The sequence below is a fragment of the Scatophagus argus genome, chromosome 20 (genome assembly GCF_020382885.2).
Source record: "Scatophagus argus isolate fScaArg1 chromosome 20, fScaArg1.pri, whole genome shotgun sequence".
NCBI classification, from domain to species: domain Eukaryota; kingdom Metazoa; phylum Chordata; class Actinopteri; family Scatophagidae; genus Scatophagus; species Scatophagus argus.
This window is the reverse complement of record NC_058512.1, coordinates 16,239,686-16,261,583: the sequence shown is the minus strand read 5'-3', so window position 1 is coordinate 16,261,583 and position 21,898 is coordinate 16,239,686. Positions and strand designations below refer to the sequence as shown.

Here is a 21,898-nt window from a genome sequence, read left to right as displayed (position 1 = left end):
AACAAACTTAATGAACACACTAATGCTCACTAAGTGGAAACAGCAGTAAGGATTGTTTGGGGTCAGTATATGAGCTCACTTGGCAGCTTAAACACACTCTACTGCTGTTTTAACGCTGTCACCTGCTGAGCCGTTGCCATGGCAACCATTGTGTAAATAGCACACTGGCACCTATAGGATCCCGACCCATAAATCCTGTTTCAAACATCTGTCTCTCTTTGAGAGGAATAAAAAATGAATGTCTGCATTTCTGCTGTTTGAGCTAAAAGCAGCACAGACGAAAAGCGTCAGCTCGATATGCAACCAAACTCACCTGTAAATGAGGAAACTGGAGATACCAAAAATGATGAGAGCTAAGCCAGATCCCACGGCTACAATACCAAGAACTGGCAGTTGACCTGGAAACAGGAAAAGGATTCACCACTCAGTCATTGCTCATATGTTCAACAGATGTCCACATTTTAATCTTTGAAAAAAAGAAAAAAAGAAAGCACTGTGCTGCGAAAAACACAGCTGTGACCGACTGAAGTACAGCCACACTGGTCTATCTGTCACCCACAAACACTAGCAACAATTTCACACAATTAGGTGGCTGTGACTTTTTTGGTGTATATTTCAAACCCTAATGGAGACTAATTATAACGCCTGCTGTAAATCACAAGATAAGCTGACACTCAAGATGTTTCACATCATTATTTTCATGAAACAATGAATTTAAGATGTCTAACTTACTAGGAGATTTAAGGTTTTGTCCAAATTTAACACGAGTAAAGAGTAAATCTACAGGCATTGTTTGCAAATTGTAAAATATGACAATACCTTGGATTTAAATTAAAACAATAGCATGTACAGGTGCATGTGTCTTTGCATCTCATATTCTACATGGCCTTCATGCACATGCCTGCATAGGCCTATTCAGCTAAATAGCAACTATTAAAGGAATATTAGGAATATATTAGTTTGCCTTCATTTAATAATGAGAAGATTGATTTCAGCATCAGAGTTTACACAGAATCAGAACGGGTTTAGCCTAGCTTAGCAAAAGACAGGAAGCAAAGGGAAGCAGCTGGTCAGGCTCTGTATCCAAAGTGCTAGCAGACCACTGCAGTGTTTTGAGCTAATTGCTAAAGTTAGCATGCTAACAGTGGCAGTGCTAACATGTTGTTTAGCACGTTCATCAACCAAGTTTAGCATGCTAATATTTGCTCATTGTTTGGTCATAAACCAAGGTATTGGACAAACTGACAAAGTAGCCAGAGACTCTTTGAGTGAAGCCAGAGAATCAGAAAAGTTAATGCAAATCAATATGGGAGAAACATGGATGTTTAAACAAGGTGTCACTGTGATGACAGCACTCGTGACATGGGCGGAATCCAATAAAATGCCCCTTGTAACTTGGTTGTTGTACTTACTATGCAGATTGTAACCGTTACTAGTCCTATTGTCACGCAATGCACAAGCGATAAACATCAGGGCAGCAACACAACACCTGAGAACAACAGTGAGCGCAATAGCCTGTCCACTGTTCTTTATTTTTTTTGTGTGCTTGAAAGGCTGTTATACTGTAATTACTATTTAAATAGCTTTATACATGCAGTAACTGCCATCTCAAGCTACTCTGTCTGTTAATTATCAATATGTTTCATCCGATTCCCGAGTACCCCTTGTCCTCTGTGAGACTGGAGAAGGCGACATCCAGGCTCTCAACTCTGCAAATTATTTGCGGATGTCTTCAGACTTGGGATAGAGTCAGATTTATTGCTCCTCCATTCATTATCCCTCCTTCACACCAAACACATTTATAATTACAGTGGTTTTCCTCCTCAGTTTATCATCTGTGACATTTCCTTCTGAAACTGTCGCTCTGTTCATACAGCCGAGACCATTTCCAGCACTTATCTTTCATATTGCTTGATATCGGGTAAATATTACACTGCATTTGCTTTCACCTCATTGAGGGAAAATCCTGGAATGAAATTAAAGTAAAAAACACATGTATCATCACAGCCCCCACAGAGATGCCATTGACAATATAAACAAAGAATGAATGAATGAAAAACAAAGAATTCATAAGCATGAATGAGGCAGCGTTGTCATACCATCATTGCAGGAGGGGTCGTCTGAGGAAAACACACAGGGGGGGTTATCCAGCGGTGGGCCTCCACTGGGCCAGTGGATCTTCTCAGTCTGGGACCAAATTATCTCTTTGGTGGTTCCATTGAAGTATGCAACAACCTGGGGACACATCAGAAAATGCTCAGTTAATTCAGCTGACAATAATTATTTCTAATTTCTTGAACACATTCATCTATTTATTATTAAGGACAATGTTGATAACATTGTTGTGCAACCAAAGAGAGACTGCAGTTGTTACTAGCTACTATTCCACTGTCTGGTACAGCAGTAACTATGCCCTTTCTCATTCAGGGTGTGGTCTGAAAAATGTGAAAAGTGTTCCTGTTGTTTACTGTCCTTTATCAAAGATAAACAACTATTTACTACAGCATTTGCTATTAGAACCCAATTTTAACATTTAAAACCTAATTCATTTGTTAACAGGCAAAAAATGACGATTTCCATTGAGCTTTACGAGCTCAGCAGCAAGTAACATATGATACCATTCTCTTTAATCCAAGAAATACACCCACATTCTCCCCTAACGTATTTCATTAGCTCTGATTCTATAGGTGGCACTGTTGGTTGGGGTCCAATACTTGATGCACAAATGCTGAGAACAGTTGTGCATACGAGTTTTTTAGGGCTGTTATATAGTTTTCTTGAGTTATCACAAGCAAGTGAATCTGTAAGATTTACATTGTAACTAATGACTATGATAGGCTTATACACAGTGGTCAGCCTAAAGCAGATGTGTTCCTATGCAGAAGGGTACAAATAAAAGAATATTCATAGGTACTGGGTAACTGGAAAAAGGAAAAAGGTGCGTAAGCAGGCCTACAGCATCCAATCATTACCATGTAGAACTGCAATGATTAATCCACAGATCAGTTAGCCCACTGAATGAAAACTAGTTGCCAACTATATTAACAGTCGATGAATCATATCAGACATTTTTCAAACAAAACTTGACTTCACCTTTGCTGCCTATTTACAGTACTTCAAGCAAGGAAGAGCTCTTTGGGGTTTAGGAGAAAGAATGGAGGGAAAGGGGGGTACAACACAAACTTTTTCAAACACATGGTACTGAAATAAGAATCAGTTTCTGCAAGTTTCTGTAACCAAGTGTCAGTCTTTTTCCTTCTCCACCAGTTTGCTCTGTCCAAGCCCATCTCCATTTATTTTTGACATAGTTGTGTTTTTATTGGTGGTACATTAACTCAAGTACTCTCTTTAAGCACACATTCAAAGTGCTTGTCTCAACTTGAGTATTTCCATTTTATGCTACTTTATACTTCTGCTCCACTAAATTTCAAAAATAATAGTTTCAAGTTTTGGCTTCAGTAGATAAGACATGTTGCCAAAAGCATATTGCCAATTCACTGACTACTTCTGAATCCATGATTAATTTTGACATAGGATGTACTTGATAAGTAAACCTACAGTGTCTCCATCATTTGTGCAAAAATTGGTCCAACATCCTGAATAGCTTGTGTGTTTGAGCTTTTGTTGATGTTACAACCTCATAAGAAGCATCTGTTGTCCTGCTGTGAAACATGATTCCCCTGTTTCTAACTCTCTGGAGGAATTTTTATGTCTTCCACCCATGCTCACAGCATGTTGTGTCCTCTCTGCTGACACCATGATAGCTGGGACCCCTACAGAAGGTCATCAAAACAATGCCGAATGTGACGGGTGAAGGGGCAGAGGGAGTGCAGTCTGAAATAGATGCAGTATTTTAGCTCAGGGGCTGAGTGTACTGCACTGCACTGCCAATAGATATCCTCCAAAAAAATCACTTCATCTTGAGTTCACTCTTAAAATCCCCATTTCCTTTAACTCTACAATCAGAGATGAATACATTTGCTATTTATTTCCAGTGCAGAAAAATAAATGTATTGAGAATTATGTAAATTACATACATAAGGGAGTACATGAAGCCAGAGAATCAGAAAAGTTAATGCAAATCAATATGGGAGAAACATGGATGTTTAAACAAGGTGTCACTGTGATGACAGCACTCGTGACATGGTCGGAATCCAATAAAATGCCCCTTGTAACTTGGTTGTTGTACTTATTATGCAGATTGTAACCGTTACTAGTCCTATTGTCACACAATGCGCAAGCGATAAACATCAGGGCAGCAACACAACACCTGAGAAAAACAGTGAGCGCAATAGCCTGTTCTGTCCACTGTTCTTTATTTTTTTTGTGTGCTTGAAAGGCTGTTATACTGTAATTACTATTTAAATAGCTTTATACATGCAGTAACTGCCATCTCAAGCTACTCTGTCTGTTAATTATCAATATGTTTCATCCGATTCCCGAGTACCCCTTGTCCTCTGTGAGACTGGAGAAGGCGACATCCAGGCTCTCAACTCTGCAAATTATTTGCGGATGTCTTCAGACTTGGGATAGAGTCAGATTTATTGCTCCTTATGTAAATTACATACATAAGGGAGTACATGTATAGTTTAAATACATGTTGAAAACATATTTGGCCAAATGTTTATGGAGAACCACACACAGCACCCTATATGATGATGATCTCTTTATGGGCCTGGCATATTGACACAGGAACGGATCTGTTTTCACAAAGCTGAAAGATAACTATCGTCTAAAATATCATTGTACGTTGCATCAAACATTTTTTTTTCCACTGTCCATTGTGAGTCTGACAATGTTACAAGAGTGCACAGAACCACACCAAAAATACGCAAAAGTATGTGTATCTTTTTATTTTTGTAGGTTAACTCTTATCCTCAAAAATGAGAAATTGCCATGCATGACTGAAAAAAGAAAAAGAAACAAACAAAAAAAAAAACTGGAAAAGAAATTAACTCAAACTGTCATTTTGGTGGGTGGATTTAGAAAAGAAACATTAATTTCATCAGCTTATTAGTTCTTAGGCAGTCTGAGACCGAAAGCTGAAACCGACCTGTGATGTTTTCAACCAGGCTGCTGGCTACTGGGGTCAATCAGCCATGTGAATCGACCAATTAAAAGCCAAGGATAAATGAGACCAGGAAATCACACTGACAGCCTCTGAGGACCACTATGAAATTCTTACTGAAGTCAAATCTAGCTAACCCACTTCTTTTACCCTCAGAGAGAATAAACACCCAGTTTCACAGCAGTGTTTGCAGAGCACAATATACACAAATATTTTCATCGGACTGTGAGGGATATTTGAGGTTTTATGCATCTTATCATTAGAAGACTCAGGACCCCACAATATCTCCCAGATAGTAATATCCATTTACTTGAATTGAACCTTATGTGAAAATAGTGCAGCAAAAAAAAACAGAAAATGTGATATGTGATGTAGGAAAAAAACAACAATGAAATTTCTCTTCCAAATAAGCTAATAATTGGGTGACAAGCCATCACAAGCAAATCCTCCACCAAGGACAACTATAATAATATTTAAATATCGTTTTGACATCAGAACAATGTCGTGTTGTCCTCTGTCTCTCAAAACTGGATACTGAACCCCAGCTGGTATCAAAAGTTTTCTAAGATTTCTCTTGTTTGCTTGTTCTCTGATCAGACAGCTCTGGGCATAATCCAAATCTAATCCCTTTTTGATGATTTTATTTTTGCAAAGGTCTTGTATAACTGCTTGTGCTTGTACAGCATGTAACATGAACTCTAACCTCTTTCGCTCAACAAAAGAAGTTTTAGCCGGAGGGTAGCACGAACAGACATGAACCATGGATGTTTTGGTTCATGTTGTCACTGAAATGGAAAAAATATTATCAAAGAAAAATGGTGTTGGTTGTCAATAACATGGTGTGTAAGGAAAAGGTCTACTCAGTCCCTTCTCATTTGCTTATCAGCCCAGTCCATGCACAGCAAAAAATGTCTCTATGCCAAATCTGTTTACAGCCTGCAGCAGCTGTGCCTCTGGGTGTATTGTTCCTCTGTCCATACAGACTAAACATGCAATATTTTACATACTTGTTTATTAAAATCCCATCATTTTCTCACAGATTGGCCACAAGTTTTGGTCCATTCAGCCAACCTCTCTGTTGCTTACCTCAGTAACAAAACTAAGCAACAACAACGTCACCTCTTCTGATGGAAGAGATGGCTGATGGAGGAGGCAAATGATCACCGCCACCAGTAAAAGTTTACACCAGTGTTTATGTTGCGGCCTCTGACTCATTGACCTCGGTTCTTTTAAATTACTTCCTTCCCAGCATTAAATTCTGTGCGAAACCTCCCGTTTCACACAGAAACCTTTCATACAACAGTGGAAAGCTGCTATCGCTTTCCAAAATGCAGCAGTTCTAAAGGATTAGTCAGAATGTCAACACATTAAACACAAAGTGAATTACAGCATGACTTACCCCGTACTCTCCTGTGTCCTGGTTGGTCATCGCCCACAGGTTCACGTCTATATCCCTGGCATTTTTGTGGTCTGTGGTAACAAGTCCTGTCACTCCTAAAAACACAAACAATATCCACATTTAAGGGTCAGATTCAGACTGTGTAATGTCATGTACTGTGGTCCTTATTACAAAACTCAGAGTTGCTCTTTATATTTGTTCCCATTCAAATGAATGTTTTCTGTCTTTGTCAAGCATTTGCATCACAAACTTATTTTCTTTGTTCCTCTCTATCTGTACTGCTGTGCTGATTTCATCTTGATAGTGCATAAGTTAGTTTTTGTTTAAGATGACTCTGTACCCCTACTTTTTTTTAAGGGGCTTTTGTAAGAATACATGCAGTATTCTGCAGTCCAAACACAGAGCATCAGTTAGGCTCAAAATATTGATTGTTTTTCACCACAATTTGTAAAGGAGCTCTATTCAAACAGATAATGTTGAAACTAGTGATCATTGTAGTAAAAAGGCTGAAAAATACATGGAACCAGCCTTCATGTTGAAAGACTGAATGTTCTAAGCTACCAGTGGATGTTTGAAAAAAAACTATTGCTTCTGTAAAACAAGGTAACTTTAAACATTGTCGAAAAAAAAAACTACAATAATGAAGTTTCCACTATTATTTTCAACATGGGATCTGTTTTCCTTGGGTTTTCTTTCCCTTCATGCTGAGCAAAACGACCCTCATCAACCCTTTTAAGCTGAAGCAACAAAATCTCATTGTTCTGCTTCTTCCAGGGTGATGTGAGAGCAGATGTGGCAGCCAGAAAAGTAAACAAGGAAGTGTGTGAGCACCCACATAAAGCACCAAATGCCTATTAACTGGAGTGTTGTGTGATAACCTTTCAATGACGCTATAATTACTATGTTGAAAGGGTATATTTTAATCGCATTTTGGGGTCAATGGCGCTTTCCACTAACAACCAGCTGGGCTGGCCACTTGGCCTCTGCACGTTTATTGGAGAGCACCATTCCCAGAGGCAGCCGTGGCTTCACAGCAAAATGACTCTGAATACTTAAAGATATTTTATCAATATCATGTTCACATTTTGGGATAAGGTCACATGTATCCATGTGTAGCTAAAGCGAAATATAACAACATATGACAGCTTGCTACAGTCACACATAATGTTTTACGACCTACTCTAACGTGCAAAGCCCTTCTTACACGTTAAAGCACTTCACCAACTTTTGCTCACCCCAGAATCGGCGGTTCTGTGTCCTCATGGTGATGCTAATGCCATCATTCTGGGCTCCGCCCTCTGCCAGCGTCTCCTCCAAGGCCATGGCGTACAGCACAAAACCATCATAGAAACTGCCAGCAATATAGTCCATCTACAAGAAGAGAGACATCATTTTTAACAAGGAGCAGCAATGTGAATTTGTGCAATACTTAGTGATATGATTAAGAACCTTAGTGACAGAACAAAAACAAGTCTGTTAGCTGGCTGGTGTGTCCTTGAGCAAGGCACTTAACATCCCCTCCCTCCCCGTTTTGCTCCCCGGATGCCTGAAATGGCAGTCCACTGCTCCTGTGTGTTTCACTGCATGTTGCATGTTGCATGTGTGTGTGTTTCAATCAGTGATGGGTTAAAGGCAGAGAAGTAATTTCCCATCTTGGGATTAATAAAGTATAATAAAAAAGAAAAAAAAAACATTACTTATGGTGGAATTACAATTAGTTATCTGTCAGCCAACAATCGAGAGCATGTTCATATGAAATGATGAACCATTTTGCCAGCAAACATATGAGAAGATTTCTTATAAAGTACAATCTAATGTACTTTTGTGAAACTCCCATACTTAATAGCTGAAAGCAGGAATTAAAACTATTAATCACCAAAATCAGTGTCAATGTCATTATCGTTCATCATTTTCTGCTGACAGTTACCCAGCACAGTGGGAATTTTTCTGGTCAAAATCTCTTACCAAAGATTAAAGAGGTTGTGATGCTACTGCGAATGCATAGGGTTTTCACAGGCTACAACTCACCAGTGATGGTTCCAAATGCACACCAAAATCCCTCTGAGCTTTGGCATGAAGTTTCCTCTGGAAGTCTTTGTACTCTGGATTATCGGGGGACCGATACGTTATGATGAAAACAGACTGGCGAAGACACAAAGTGGGAAAACATGAGGTAAGAGGACTTTAGTATTGATCCTGAAAATATCCAGCATGTCTGTCTTTGTTAGACTGAACAAGACTCCGAATCCCAACTTCCTGAATTTGGAAAATGTCCACATGCAGGATAAGTGAAAGCCTTGCAAAAACAAATTCTTGTGAGTTTCCTGTTGTAGGCGTTCTGTAGTATGAAGCTGCCATCTGGCACTTTATTTTATCTCATTTTCATTCTTAATCTTTAAAATTATTCAGAAATTAAATGACTGGAGTAATGGTGGACATAATTTAGCTCATTTATTTTTTTATTTATTAGAAATTTGTATTTCAGCATGTCAAATCCTGAGCACTCAGGGGCTCAATGTCGTCCTTTTCTTGCTTGTAGCTGAGAGTCAAAAACAGCATACTGACTAAGCAATTCAGTGCTGTAATGGATAGTGAAATAAAACATTTTCAGTTCAAATATTTGCCTCAAGTGACCTTTGATTCTGTCAATATGCTGTAGTTGCTGCCATCACAAAAACAAGTTTTAGACATTTCTATGAAATCCTCTGGCTTTGCTCTTAGCTGAAACATGGCTTGGCAAAGGCAATGGCTTGTTTTTTTGTTTGTTTGTTTTGTTTTGTCTTTTTTCTTGATGTAACAAGAGTTATTGGAACCCCATCACAAACTTCCACAAGCAATCATCGCTCTGAAGGAAACATATTGCAGTAATGAGCCCTTTTATGGCTTACAGACAAATGAGCGCCTTGCATTATCAACAAAATGGGAGCCAAAATTTGGTCCTCCTGCCAAGGTTAGGAGCAGTTCATACCCAGATGAACAGATGATAAGATGAATGTGTTTAATGCTAAAGTTGTCTCATACCAAGTCACTGTTTCACTACGGGAAAAAATCCCATCAACCAGTCATTAAATCTCATCTTCAATCTTAAAATTGTTTTCTTCTTGAATATAAATTTAGCATAACATCCTGACACAAACCACAATGTTTTGAATCTTTGTAGTCAGATTAAAGTAGTTTGAAGAATTTTTCATTTAATGTGACAAAATAAAATGAGTAAAAGTGTTCATCCCATCCTTCATTACCGTGTTTGTTTGACCAAACAAATTCAAATATTTGATTATTATCATTTTGCTGTTAGCTTATGCACATTTCAGCAGAACATATTATGACTAACAGGATATTGTAAATGTACAGGGACAAAAGGTGGAGATGTGTAAGGAATTTTGCATACGGGTGCATCACTAAAACACCCAAGTCCTACATAAAGAAAGCAAAGTAAGATATTCCTTTTCTGAAGTTAATGTTTCAACTGTAATTTAAGCTTTTTGTGCATCTATTATGACATAAATTGCTATAATCAATTTAATATTATGCTAACTTACATTCAGAAAGCAGTTCTCCTTCAAAACTTTGTGAACTCTGAATTAAGAGAATTAAGAGAAACCAGTGTGACATTTAGGAAGATAAATTAGACAAGCGACACATCTGGGCCTGCTCTCTTATGTCTCAGTGCACTAATTTGTAGGGCTAAATGGCTTCCTGCGAAAACACATCCCCTCATTCATTAGTGCCATGCAAAAAATTCGTTCCTCAAAGTGGTTGAAAGGGTTGAGGGGTCTTTGTCCTTAGGGAGAGTCAATTTCCACACCCACTGGCAAAAATGATGTGGCCTCCTAAAATCATCAGTTAAGAGGGCACATAAGCCACTCTGATACATATGTTGCACTACCATAAAAGCTTCACCTGATTCCGATTTGTTTTAAGAAATGTTGTGAAACACATGTTATTTAATCAGCAGATTCTGAAAGTATTTAAACCAAGCGTCAGTTTTCAATTAGATTTAAGGGCTCTTTTTGTGTGAGTCAGTCTGTGGAATCTGACAGAAATGCTGGGATTTAGAGAAGAAAAGAACAGAAAGAGCAAATTAAATATCCTTTGTCAGAGATACACCTCTCTGGTGCCAAACGGTGACTTTAACCTTCCCTGCTTCTAATTAGTAAGACTCTGAATTTTGTCAAGTGTGGTGTTGCTACATATTGTATATGTGAGTCTATATGTCCACGCACATGCTCACTGTGTCCATTGTACCTTAAAGACCTTGATGGGATCGGCCCAGTCTGGGTCGGAGTTCTGCCACGGTTTGTGTTCCGCCAAACTCTCAGCAAACACGTCCAGATAGAATATGGCGTAGTTTTCTGGGTCTGGGATCTCACTTTGAAACAGTTTCATGATGTTCAGGAAAGTGTTGAGGGGACCACAGATGTATACAACTGCAGGTAGAAAAAGAATGAAAAAAAACATGATCTTTATCTTAATTACTCGCTTGCTTCTTTGGAATATTGCTTTTCTTTAAACATAAAGTTTCTAGAGTCAAGTGTGATTTTCATTCTTAAGCAGCAATCTTGGTTTTGACGTTTTGCCTTCTTGGTGATACTGAAACTCAAGATAATCATTGAGACAAGCTGATTTGCACTGGGAACAGGCTTTTCAGTCACAACAATTATACAAACAGCTTGACTGGATTTAGTGAAGCTCTCCATGATAAGTCAAATAAGGCCTCTTTTACAATACAGGCTGTTCTGAACTTTGTCTGCATCTGATTTTTCTATTTAATCTGTTCATTTTCAGCAATGAGCCACACTTGATTATTTACACTCAAAACAAGTGGTACGCATAGACAAATAAATGCCAGATGTAACATTGTGCATCCATGCAGAGACAGACACAAATAAGACACATAACTGAGGCTGCAGAGAAGGAGGTGGACTAAGAGCATGAAAACCCTGGAGCAGTGTGAGGAGCCTGTAGCTAGTGGGTAGCTGACCTCTTTGCTAGTAGATACACTCCTTGACTCAAATTTCCTTTCATCTAGCTCTGCATCCTCAGTGGGCTCAGGGAAACTTTCGGGGGAGATGTTGGAGATGCAACAAAATCAGCTTTAAAGTAGAAATCTGTCACTTCTGTATTGCCTTTTTTAAATTATGTGCATTGCACTGTAGTGGAGTCAGACCTGCACATTAAATGCTGCTGGATTTCATTATGTGTTTCAGCTTCCTGTGTGTAGCAGCTCATTGCCCTTCTACCTGATAACTCCAATAATGTCCATTAAAACCAGAGCTGTGTGACACATTTTCCACCATTTTTGAAGTTACACCGATTGAAATCAGCAGGATAACATGAGTGGTGGATAATACACTTTCACAGCTGGCACATATTTCAACTTTCGCAATGTCCGATTCAAATCACGGTCAGGATCGACGCAGTCTTCTGCAGCATGATGCAAAAATGAAACATCTATCATAGGCTGCAAAGATGCCAAAAATAAGACAACAATCACTCAAAGATAAGGGAGAACATTGGTTCAGAGATCTTCTCACAGTGGAAACAACTAAAGGAAGAAAAGGGATTCAAACCAGATTGTCCTGCCAAGAAAAGAAACAGCACCAGTCCTTTCAGCAAATTCCCTAAAATAACATGTGCTTGTGCTGAAGTGACGAAGCTCTCTAGAGGCTGAAGGAGTTATGACTCCTTTATGCTGTGTGCAAAAGAACAATTCAGGTGAGCAAATTAAGGTTGTGGAAGAATCAACGGATCAACAAAATGTTGGACGGTAACCATGTAATTATGTAATTATAATTAAATTAGAATTGTAATTATAGTGTGCATAACAAGGACCTGACCTAACCTTGAGAAAGTAATTATTCTAATATAACACATTATCTTTCCCTTGCCATTTTAGATAGATAGATAGATAGATAGATAGATAGATAGATACTTTATTGATCCCGAGGGAAATGTTTGGTGTGGAGGAACTTGACTGACCCACACAGAGCCCTGACCTTAACCACATCAAACACCTTCAGGATGAACTGGAACAGAGATTGTGAGCCAGGCTTTTTGGTCCAACATCAGTGCCTGACCTCACAAATGCTCTACTGCACGAATGGGCAAAAATGCCCAATACTTTTGTCTGTCTAGTGTATCAGCTGAAGTTTTGGGTGCTATTTTGGTGCTGCCAAGTTCCAGTAAAAATTGGAAAAAGAATACAACAATACAAAAATATTTTTTAAAAAATTCTCCAGAAGTTGAAGATGAAAATAGTGTATCACGTAGAACCCTATCATGCTACTTCAGAACTCATTGAATTATAATCACTGAATAGTGAGACATGTTGTTTCACCAGATTTTTGCTAATACACAGCCCTACTTACAAGAACTTTAGCTGAATAAATTAGAATCTAATACTTTTGGCTCTGTTTTTTCGGGACTGGACATGTTTGAATATAGTTCAAACACAAACAAAAAGTTAGAAAAGAAATGTTATCTTTAAACTAAGCGAGCAGGTAGTCACTGTCTTGATCAAAAACACGGCAACACTTCGCTGTTGGCAGGAATCTGTTAAAAGCTCTGACAGTGTCTCTACCCACTACCTTCACCCTGCCACCTACTCCCTCCTGCCGCTGAGTCATGAATAAAAAACGTAGCATTATTTCCATTCGTGGCCTAAGTCAGAGTGGAGGCTGCCAGCTGCCAGGCAGTCCTCCCAGTTAGCAGACATTTCCTCATGTGTTAGACCCCAATTCTCATCTCCTCCCACATCGTTCACCAAGCCAAGTAGTCCTGCTCTGTCCTGGACCACTCCCAAAATAAATGTGCTCCACAGCTGGGGTAAAATGTCCTCCTGTGTTGGAGCAGTCATACAGTGCGTGGACCTGCTGAGGCTTTACACAAAAACACATTAAATTGTTTGGTACAAGTTGTTCCACTTCAGGAGGGTAATCAGCCCTGCTCCTGCTCTAATCTCTACACTACAGAAAAGCTCCTTCTTGTATAATTTAGCCTGTTATTAAGTCCTAAATTCATATCTTCATGAGACAAATTAATGTCATGAATTTTACATAATTACACCTCATTTTGATCTCAATTAAGGAGGTAAGACTTTCAGTACTGTTTTCTGATTTAGCAAGATATCTCAAAAACTTGTTGACAGATTTCTACAGCTGAGCCAGTTAAGATTTGTTTCCTGATGCAAATCCAATTTTTTGAAAGGATTTCTCAACATCGCAAGTGAGCATACTTTCATTTTTGAAAGATGACATACTGTACATCCCGTAGTTTCTTCGTACTACATGTGGTTTGATGTCAACTCAGCTCCGAATGCAAATTAAAATTCTGAATGTACATACATTAAGTGTAAGTGAGTGTTTCTTCCTTAAAAATAATGCAGTCCACCATGTTTCCAGATAATGACACTGAAATTAAAGGGCAATTGTGCCAAGATAAACAAAATGTGATAAAAAAAATATGGAATTAGATGAATAATCATTTTAAGAGGGATGCTTTTTATCAGTTTTTATCCACAATACTGTCACCTTCTCATTCTGGATTTTCTAACATGACTTCAAAAATGCTGTGTTGTGGATATTCTCCTGTAGCCTCAAGGAACTTGCCTACAACTTGCACTGCATTGTTGTATAGTGACACGTAACCTGGCCTTAATTGCTGACCATAGACAATGCTTGTTTCTGATTGGCAGGCAGGTCTCTTGTCATGTCAAAAGTTTTTAAATTAACTGTGGCTGGAACTGTTTTCATTTGTAGCCAATCAGTGAATTTTAATAATTTACTTCCAAGGGATTCACTGCATCACACCGTAATTTTATCTCACTGACATCAGCCTCACTTTTTAGATAGATAGATAGATAGATAGATAGATAGATAGATAGATAGATAGATACTTTATTGATCCTGAGGGAAATTCAAGAAGAACTTGATGTTCTTGCAGAAAATTCAAATTTGATCCATGCACAAGAGATTCACAGGAAACACGACATAACACACACGAGGGTGGACAAAAGTTTACAACCCCTCAGCGTAACACAACACAGTTCAACGAGCTACATCCTCAAAAATCATCACTGTTGACCAAGTTGACATCTCTCTAGAAGAATTAAAAACTGAAAGCAATGAAGCTGCTAGAACACAGGCAGCTGTGTCAGCTTCCTCTATCTTAGTAATTTTATAGAGACTGTGTCTTGATGATCCAGCATCAAGTAAATGCCATTTGATTATACAAAATTTTGATACAAGCTGATTTGTATTGGAAACAGATGAAAAAGACTGGTAAAACTAAAGATTTGTGATAGTTAATGTAGAGATCTGGATTACAGATTTCTCTGGACCAGCTGAAAAGTGATTTTCTTGCACCTCCTGTAAGATTCATTTTCATAATTCAAACAATTTAGATTCCTAATTACACTGTGTTTGGTTTGGTTTGTAAATTTGAACACTTAACTGGCGACGGCTCCATGGATAATTATATGCAAGTACACAAACAGAGAGGCAGCCAGTTATGTGTTAGTGTTGCCTTCTCAATTGGATTATGCTGGATTTTTTTAGCATGACTCTATGTCATGTTTATCCTGTAGCTGAATCTTTTTCACAGAAGATTATCCTCTAGCTACTTGTTCTTTTGTGTTCTCATCTCTCTGGGGGGCTTTTATCACTCATACATATAAATACATGACTTATAGCTATACCTCTGCAGCATTTCTTTGCATATAAAACTGCAAAACTGAATCAGTGAACGCAACATTTATCGAGATACTGTTGCATCTTCAGAGTGTTTTCACAGGAAACAGAATTCCTGTAATTACACGGAGGCACTACCTGAGGTTCATTGTGAAGAGACTCTTCATTACTCACTGGGTGATGCAAATCACTGGCATATGTACTTGAAAAAGAAAAGAAAGGCAATGCAACACAGCCTGATGTAGTCTTCCACTCACGCAGCTGAAATTTTCCCTCCTGTGTGCCATTAATGGACTGGAAAGCAACAAGGTAAGAGTGTCACTGGGCAATGTGATGGGAGCTGGAATATATTCACGGTATTCAGAGTACTGATTTCATCTCACACTGCGCCAGAGCTGGAAGAGAGACTCAACACCTTTGCATTACGGTTCAGAGAGTCGGGCAGATAGTTTTACTTTTGTCTATCCAGGGTTTTATACATCCATCTCACAGATTTTTGCCCCCACCATAATATAACACGGGTGAATGTAATTTCATTTGTGATGCTCACTGCATTGAAAAATTACATCTAAAGGAACATCAGAAAGTATCATGTCAGAAAGTGTGTAACCATTGCTCTGGTCAGTTCACGGAACACATTGTGAACAGTTTTAATAGGGACTATTTCTTTGGTGAAAGGTCATTTCGGTAAACTGTTAACACTGAGATGCTGATAGAGGTAACTGAGAAAAAGATGTTTATGGGTAACTGACCCTTTAAGTAAAAATACTCCATTCCAAAGAAGAGTTCTGCTTTCATTTAGAAGTATTCTCAAGTGTGAAACAGGGTCTGTTATGTAAATGAAAATCCCCCAAACTGAAGATAGTGAAATAACAGTTTTCATGCAGACCAGCTGAAAGGTTACATACGCCTTTACAAGACGGCGAATTGTCTAAAACATTTTAGATGTGTCTACAGTGCATTGTGATTTTGATTTCAGCAGTTATGGTGCACTGAAAGAGCTGTTGGCCGGTGTGAAGTTCAGAACTACAGACATTTTATGGCAAATGTTTCCCTTTTTGAATCCCTGGACAGTGTTTTCTTGGTGACCCAATGGAGAGGAATGGTGAAAGAAAACGAATGAACTTTGTACTTTTACAGTGCAATTTCAGGAAGATTCCTCGTGAATATTCCTATTCCTGATTTGATTTGTGAGTGATGTGAGTGTGTGATGCCTGAAATCTCAACAGGACAGGACCACAAACTTAGAGTATGTGACCGTGCAGCACCTTAGCTGATACTGTAATTCACTGGTGCACAATCCTTTACAAACCAGAAATGAATCAAATCTACCAAAATCACTGACAGGCAGTGAGCCTGGGACGTACTGCTCCAGAGGGTCTGAATAATGAGCTTATCTGATGTTGGATCTAAAATCAGAATCTATAAAACACATACCTCCAGCTGTCAGAAGGATTAAATACAGCGAGGTGGAGTGGTACTCAAGAAAGGAATCATATGGAAAATACTCAAGAAAGGTACCAGTTGAGGAAGTGTACTTGGTTGCATCCCACATTTCATTTTTTTCCAGGTATTAAACTGAGGAATTCAGGAAATGTTGGCGGTGATGGTGGGAGTGGTGTTTAACCCCACAACAGCATGCAATTAGTGTCAAAGCTCCGATGATGTGTGGGCTCACATTAAAAGCCACAGTTTCCTTTCTCACCTGGGCTCAACCTCATGCAGTTTGAACCCAGTCAGGTGACACTGCAGAGCTGATAGCCCGCAGGTTGTCTGCTGGGATAAAAGTGAGCTGAATACCAAGCCGGGGCAAGCCCTGACAAAACCATTAGCTTCCCTGACCTCCAGCTCACTGTGGTAGCTCCATAACTCATCTGAGAAGGTGTTTGACTGCTTGCACTTTTCACCTTTTTCCACTGCTGCTGCACCACCTTTTAATTACCTTTACATTCCGTTTATTCCATTATTTGTTGATGTTGTTACTGTAACAACTGATTAAAGGCTGTAAAACTGTATGTTTCGCATTGCCAGAAACTGTAATACTTCAAGATTTACTGGTTGGAAGCACACTTTGCTTTGAGATTTTGAGCTGGCTCCAAAAACGATTCCCTCCAAATGTTCCCTGGAGTATAGGGAGATAAAGATTTTGCAACACGCCCATGCACTACGGTTGGATCAGGCGCATTTCTGCATGTTAAGTGAAAAGAACACAAACATTTAAATATCAGAAAACATTAGATTGGCACGATTGTGTGTGATATAGACAAAACAAGCAAAGAGGGGGAAGTATATTTAAACCTAATCAAGTATTTCATGGGGAAATATTGCATTCTTTTCCCATTACTTTCTTTATTATTGGTCCCTTTTACGAGTGGATAAATACTGGACTGCTGCTGGAATATTTTATTTTTTTGAAAATACAACAATGTTGTAACAAGATAGCACAACGACTGTGACTTTCAGCATAATCTAAAGTCTTTCAGAGAAATATTTCTGAATGTGCCAACCTGTTCTCCAAACTAACTAACACGTGGAATTGCTTTGCAAAGCAGCTCATACAAATGTTTTTTTCCCTCAGTTGTCATCTTGATCCTGGAAAGAATCCAAACAAATGTATTTTACAATTGATTTCTTTAATGAATTGTGAGCATTTATAACTGTAATATTCTCTCATAAAAAGGTTAAGAGAAAGGGTTTTTTTACAACCTGGAAACCATAAATTTGTTCCTCATAATGGAGGGAACTATAAAGCATTGGTAAGTTGACTATTTACTGTTAATAAATCCTTTGGTTACAGTCCTAAGTAGGTAGAGGAACATGTCACTGTGCACCCTTTGCTCTTGCAAGTTTGACAAATGATGTGGTCCATTCATCAGCTTTTGGTATTCTGGGTTGGTTTCTGTCTCTCTTCACGCACAGACACGTGTGCAGCTGCGCGCATGCACGAGCCACAGCCCAGCCTCTCAGTCACGCAATTAACTTTTCACAACAGCAGTAATCTTTAAGTCAGCCTCGCAATGTTTCCAGTTAATTAAACTTAAGGAGAGAACAGTGACGAGTGATTTAACAGCAGCTCTGCTGTGTGATTTATGCTCGAACAAAAAAAAAACAAAAACAGCGGCTATATTTTCATTAAAACAGAAAATGACTGATTTGTAACTCGACTAAATATTTGAAAAGGTGTTCCTTTAAACACCGAGCGTCCCCCTAGCCTTTTACTTAGCTCTTAGGTGAGAAAATCTTATTCCAGACTGCTGTCAGCATCATATATCTTCTGTATTAAATGTTGCAGCTACTCATCGCAGATATTTATGTCTCTGCTGAGTGAAATATTAAAACCCAAGACCACACATTCTTTATTTCCATCATAAAGAAATATTCTATTCTCCTGTGTATCTTCTCAGTCAAATTCCCCCCAAAGTTCAGCCCGCTGTTTGGTATTTTAAGAAACAAAAGGTCGTCATTGCCCCCCCCATGTTTGGAAAAGAAATTAAATATAGCAAAGTGAATAAAGTTTGGCTTCACAGCATGAGTTGACTGACTTTTATTTGGGGTTTTTATTACGAGTGAATGAACAGCAGCAGCAGCAGCAAGAACGCATGAAGTGAACCACATAGACAAGACGTGTTTTCGCTGAGAGGGCACCCATTTGATCTTAACCCCCCCTTCTCTCACTCTTTCTCTTTAAAAAACGCAGGTGGTGGTCCTCTGCAAGGCAATAAACGGGCAGCAGCAGCAGACTGCACACAGCCTTAACATTCCTCTGTAATAACTGCGGAATAAACGGGCTTTTCCCTCCCCCTCACCTATTCCTGTCCACCTCTGTTTGCATCTGCTAAGGGGGGAAAAAACTTCACTGTGACCTCATTATATAAAAGCGGAATCTCCAATTGTAGCATTTTGTTAAACAGCTCAAATTAATTCTCCAAATTAAACACTTTATCCAAAATATTTTTCCTCCCTTGCAACTCCAGGTCGACCGACTCACTTAATCGGCGAAGAGATATGAATCTGCCTGTAGGCGATGAGACAACTTTATTAAACTGTTTCCCACGCACATCATCCAGTTGAAGGGAATTTCCTTCACCTTCCACTGGCATTATCTTTATAGCAGCCAGCTGCTGATGTGCTCTATTTCCAGAAAACGTCACTGAACTCAGAGACAAACTGCAAAAACAGCTCATGCAGGAAATAAAAACATTTATTTTAAAGTTAGATCATAAAGACTAAAACCTGCTAAAACCTAAAACCACCACAGGCCTAAATCGTTTCATGTGCCAGTTCCCAGTATTTAAAACTTGAAATCACACTTATTCTTTCAGCATGTACTTACTTCTCCCGCGCTCTTTCATGAAAGTAATGAGATCTTTGTAGTATTTGAAGTCGTCCTCGTACGGCTGGGCCTCCACCGTGATGTTCATCACCTCCTTCAGGTTCAGGTAGATCCCTTCCGACAGAAAGTAGTGCGGCCGGTCGTCCTGCCGCAGGTCATAAAAGATCACCACGGCCCGGGACGTCCAGTTGAAGTGCGTGTGCAGGACGTTTGTGAAGTCCCCCAGTTTGGTAGTGGACGGCCCGCTGCGCACGATGGTCCGGTATTCATCAAGTTTGTCAAAGCCAAACGCGGGTCCTCCTGCGGTGATCAGCGGGAGTTTCCAGTGGGACGCGAAACGCCCCACGGAGGCAAGCGGGTACACGCACCCGGGTCCGAAGAAAGCGTCCGGACGGATGTAAAGTTTGGCGTCCACGGCCACCACCTGCGCCCGGCTCTCGGCGCACGAGCCCGCGGCGGGGTCCTCAGTGCTGTAGTTCAGGATGTTTATGTAACGACCGAGCAGTAGCCCGTATTTATCGTGTAGGTCCTCCTGTGCCATGAGGATGGCCGGGAAGACGCGCGGCAGAGCCCACGGGTACTTATGGTGGTTGTCCGGGAGCATCACCGCCACAGTTATATTACCTCTGCAGCCGGGGAGGAGGCAGCAGGACAGCGCCGCAAGAAGGCAGCATCCCAGCGTGCTTCTGCATCCCATGTCCCAGCCGATTGGAAGTCTCAAAGAGTAAAATATGGTCACGGAGAGCGCACCGCTTGGAGAGGAGAGACACGGCCGGCTGTGGCGCCCTGACACCAAACCATAAGTGTCCCTCTTGCCCGCTCTCTGTTTCCTTTGCTCTTAAAAGTTAAACAAAGTTAGTAAAGCCATCATCTTGCCGTGCCGGCCCGGCTGTGCCATGCGTCCCCGCTGCGTAAATCCACGGTAAATGAGGTTCATGTACTTCCCAAAGCTACTTTTCCGGCGCAGCGTGGTCCTCACACTGATAGTCTCCCAGAGAGTGATAACATCCATCCAGATGACTGCAACTTAAATCAGAGCAGCCCTCTGCTCGGCCCCCACACGTCACACACTGCAAGAAAAGTCCACTTCCATTAATCACTTGACCACTTAGTTCATTACGATTATTTGTAATGTAAATCACCCAATGTTCCCGTTTGCTGAGATTATTTTAGTGCAGATTATATTTTTAAGAGTTTTCTGAATAAAAAAAGACCTAATTTATTGAATTACCTGATTAATCCTGACTAACCTCAGTGCTTCTGAAATCACACTCCCGAATGAAACTGCATAAGGCACCGAGTGAGAGGGCTACATGTGGTCGAGCTGTTCATGTTTCAGTGACAAATGTGACTGCAAAGCTAAGAAGGGCAGACTTTATAAAATGATTACATGTTAAAATATTCGAAAGTCCTATTTTTTGCAGTGCGTGAATAAACCCCTCAAAACAGTCGTGAGTCGCCCCCTGTAGGCCAATTCACAGAGTACAGTGTGGATCAACGTTGAAGACTGTATGGGGTTCATTATGTTTCTGTAAAATGTCAAGTTTAATGTTATGGGGTTAAAAAAAGAAAAAAGTTCATCTCAAAAGGATGAGCACATTGTGTGCGCAGTTTGTTTGTTTTTATCTTTGTGACTTTAGATTGTAGAGGCGAAACAACATAGTAACAAACCACTTTCATATGTATGCTGATTTCTTCCTTGCTTTATGGATTCATCTGAAACACATCAGGGGCCAAAACATTTTGTTTTCCTAATCAAATGTTTTTTTTGCGACTAAACCTAAACTAAAAGTTATTCACTACTTATGATATGTCCAAATCTAACATGTGATACATAGAAATGCACAGTGGTTTACAGAAGGGTATAATCCCAATATTCTGGTCACTGGGTTGATCACACACATCCGGTTCACACTTACCTGCATCTGCTAAAAAGATCATATGGTGAGATATCAAGCAGATGAGCCAAACAACAAAGGTAAGGGGAGAAGGGAGCATCTGAGAGCAGCAGTATGGTTTCATGCTGAGAAAGAGCACTACAGATGCAATACTTGCTTTGAGAACCCTGATGGAGAATACAGAGGAGGTCAGAAGTCAGCTGCATTGTGTCTTTGTAGGTCTAGAGAAAGCGTATGACAGGGTGCCAAGAGAGGAGCTGTGGTATTGTACAGTATGAGGAAGTCTGGATTGGAAGAGAAGTATGTTAGAGTGGTGCAGGATATGTACGAGAGTAGTAAAACAGGGGGGAGGTGTGCTGAAGGTGTGACAGAGGAGTTCACAGTGAAGGTGGGACTGCATCAAGGATCAGCTCTGAGCCCCTTCTTGTTTGCTGTGGTGATGGACAGGTTGACAGATGGGGTCAGGCAGGAATCTCCATGGACTATGATGTTTGCAGACAACATTGTGAT

The 21,898-nt window shown here is 39.8% G+C and overlaps 1 protein-coding gene across 1 annotated transcript in view; it reads right to left on the bottom strand.

Moving 5' to 3' along the window:
• Nucleotides 1-20,511, bottom strand: part of npr2 (natriuretic peptide receptor 2) — a 50,711-nt gene extending 30,200 nt beyond the window's left edge. The window contains exons 1-7 of the mRNA XM_046374779.1: nt 19,491-20,511; nt 10,716-10,897; nt 8,496-8,609; nt 7,703-7,838; nt 6,468-6,562; nt 2,100-2,235; nt 314-398 (exon numbers count right to left, since the gene is read on the bottom strand). Of these exons, the coding sequence (XP_046230735.1) occupies nt 314-398; nt 2,100-2,235; nt 6,468-6,562; nt 7,703-7,838; nt 8,496-8,609; nt 10,716-10,897; nt 19,491-20,187 (1,445 nt within the window). The 5' untranslated portion in view covers nt 20,188-20,511. The remainder of the gene's footprint in view (nt 1-313; nt 399-2,099; nt 2,236-6,467; nt 6,563-7,702; nt 7,839-8,495; nt 8,610-10,715; nt 10,898-19,490) is intronic.
• Nucleotides 20,512-21,898: the final 1,387 nt, after the last annotated feature.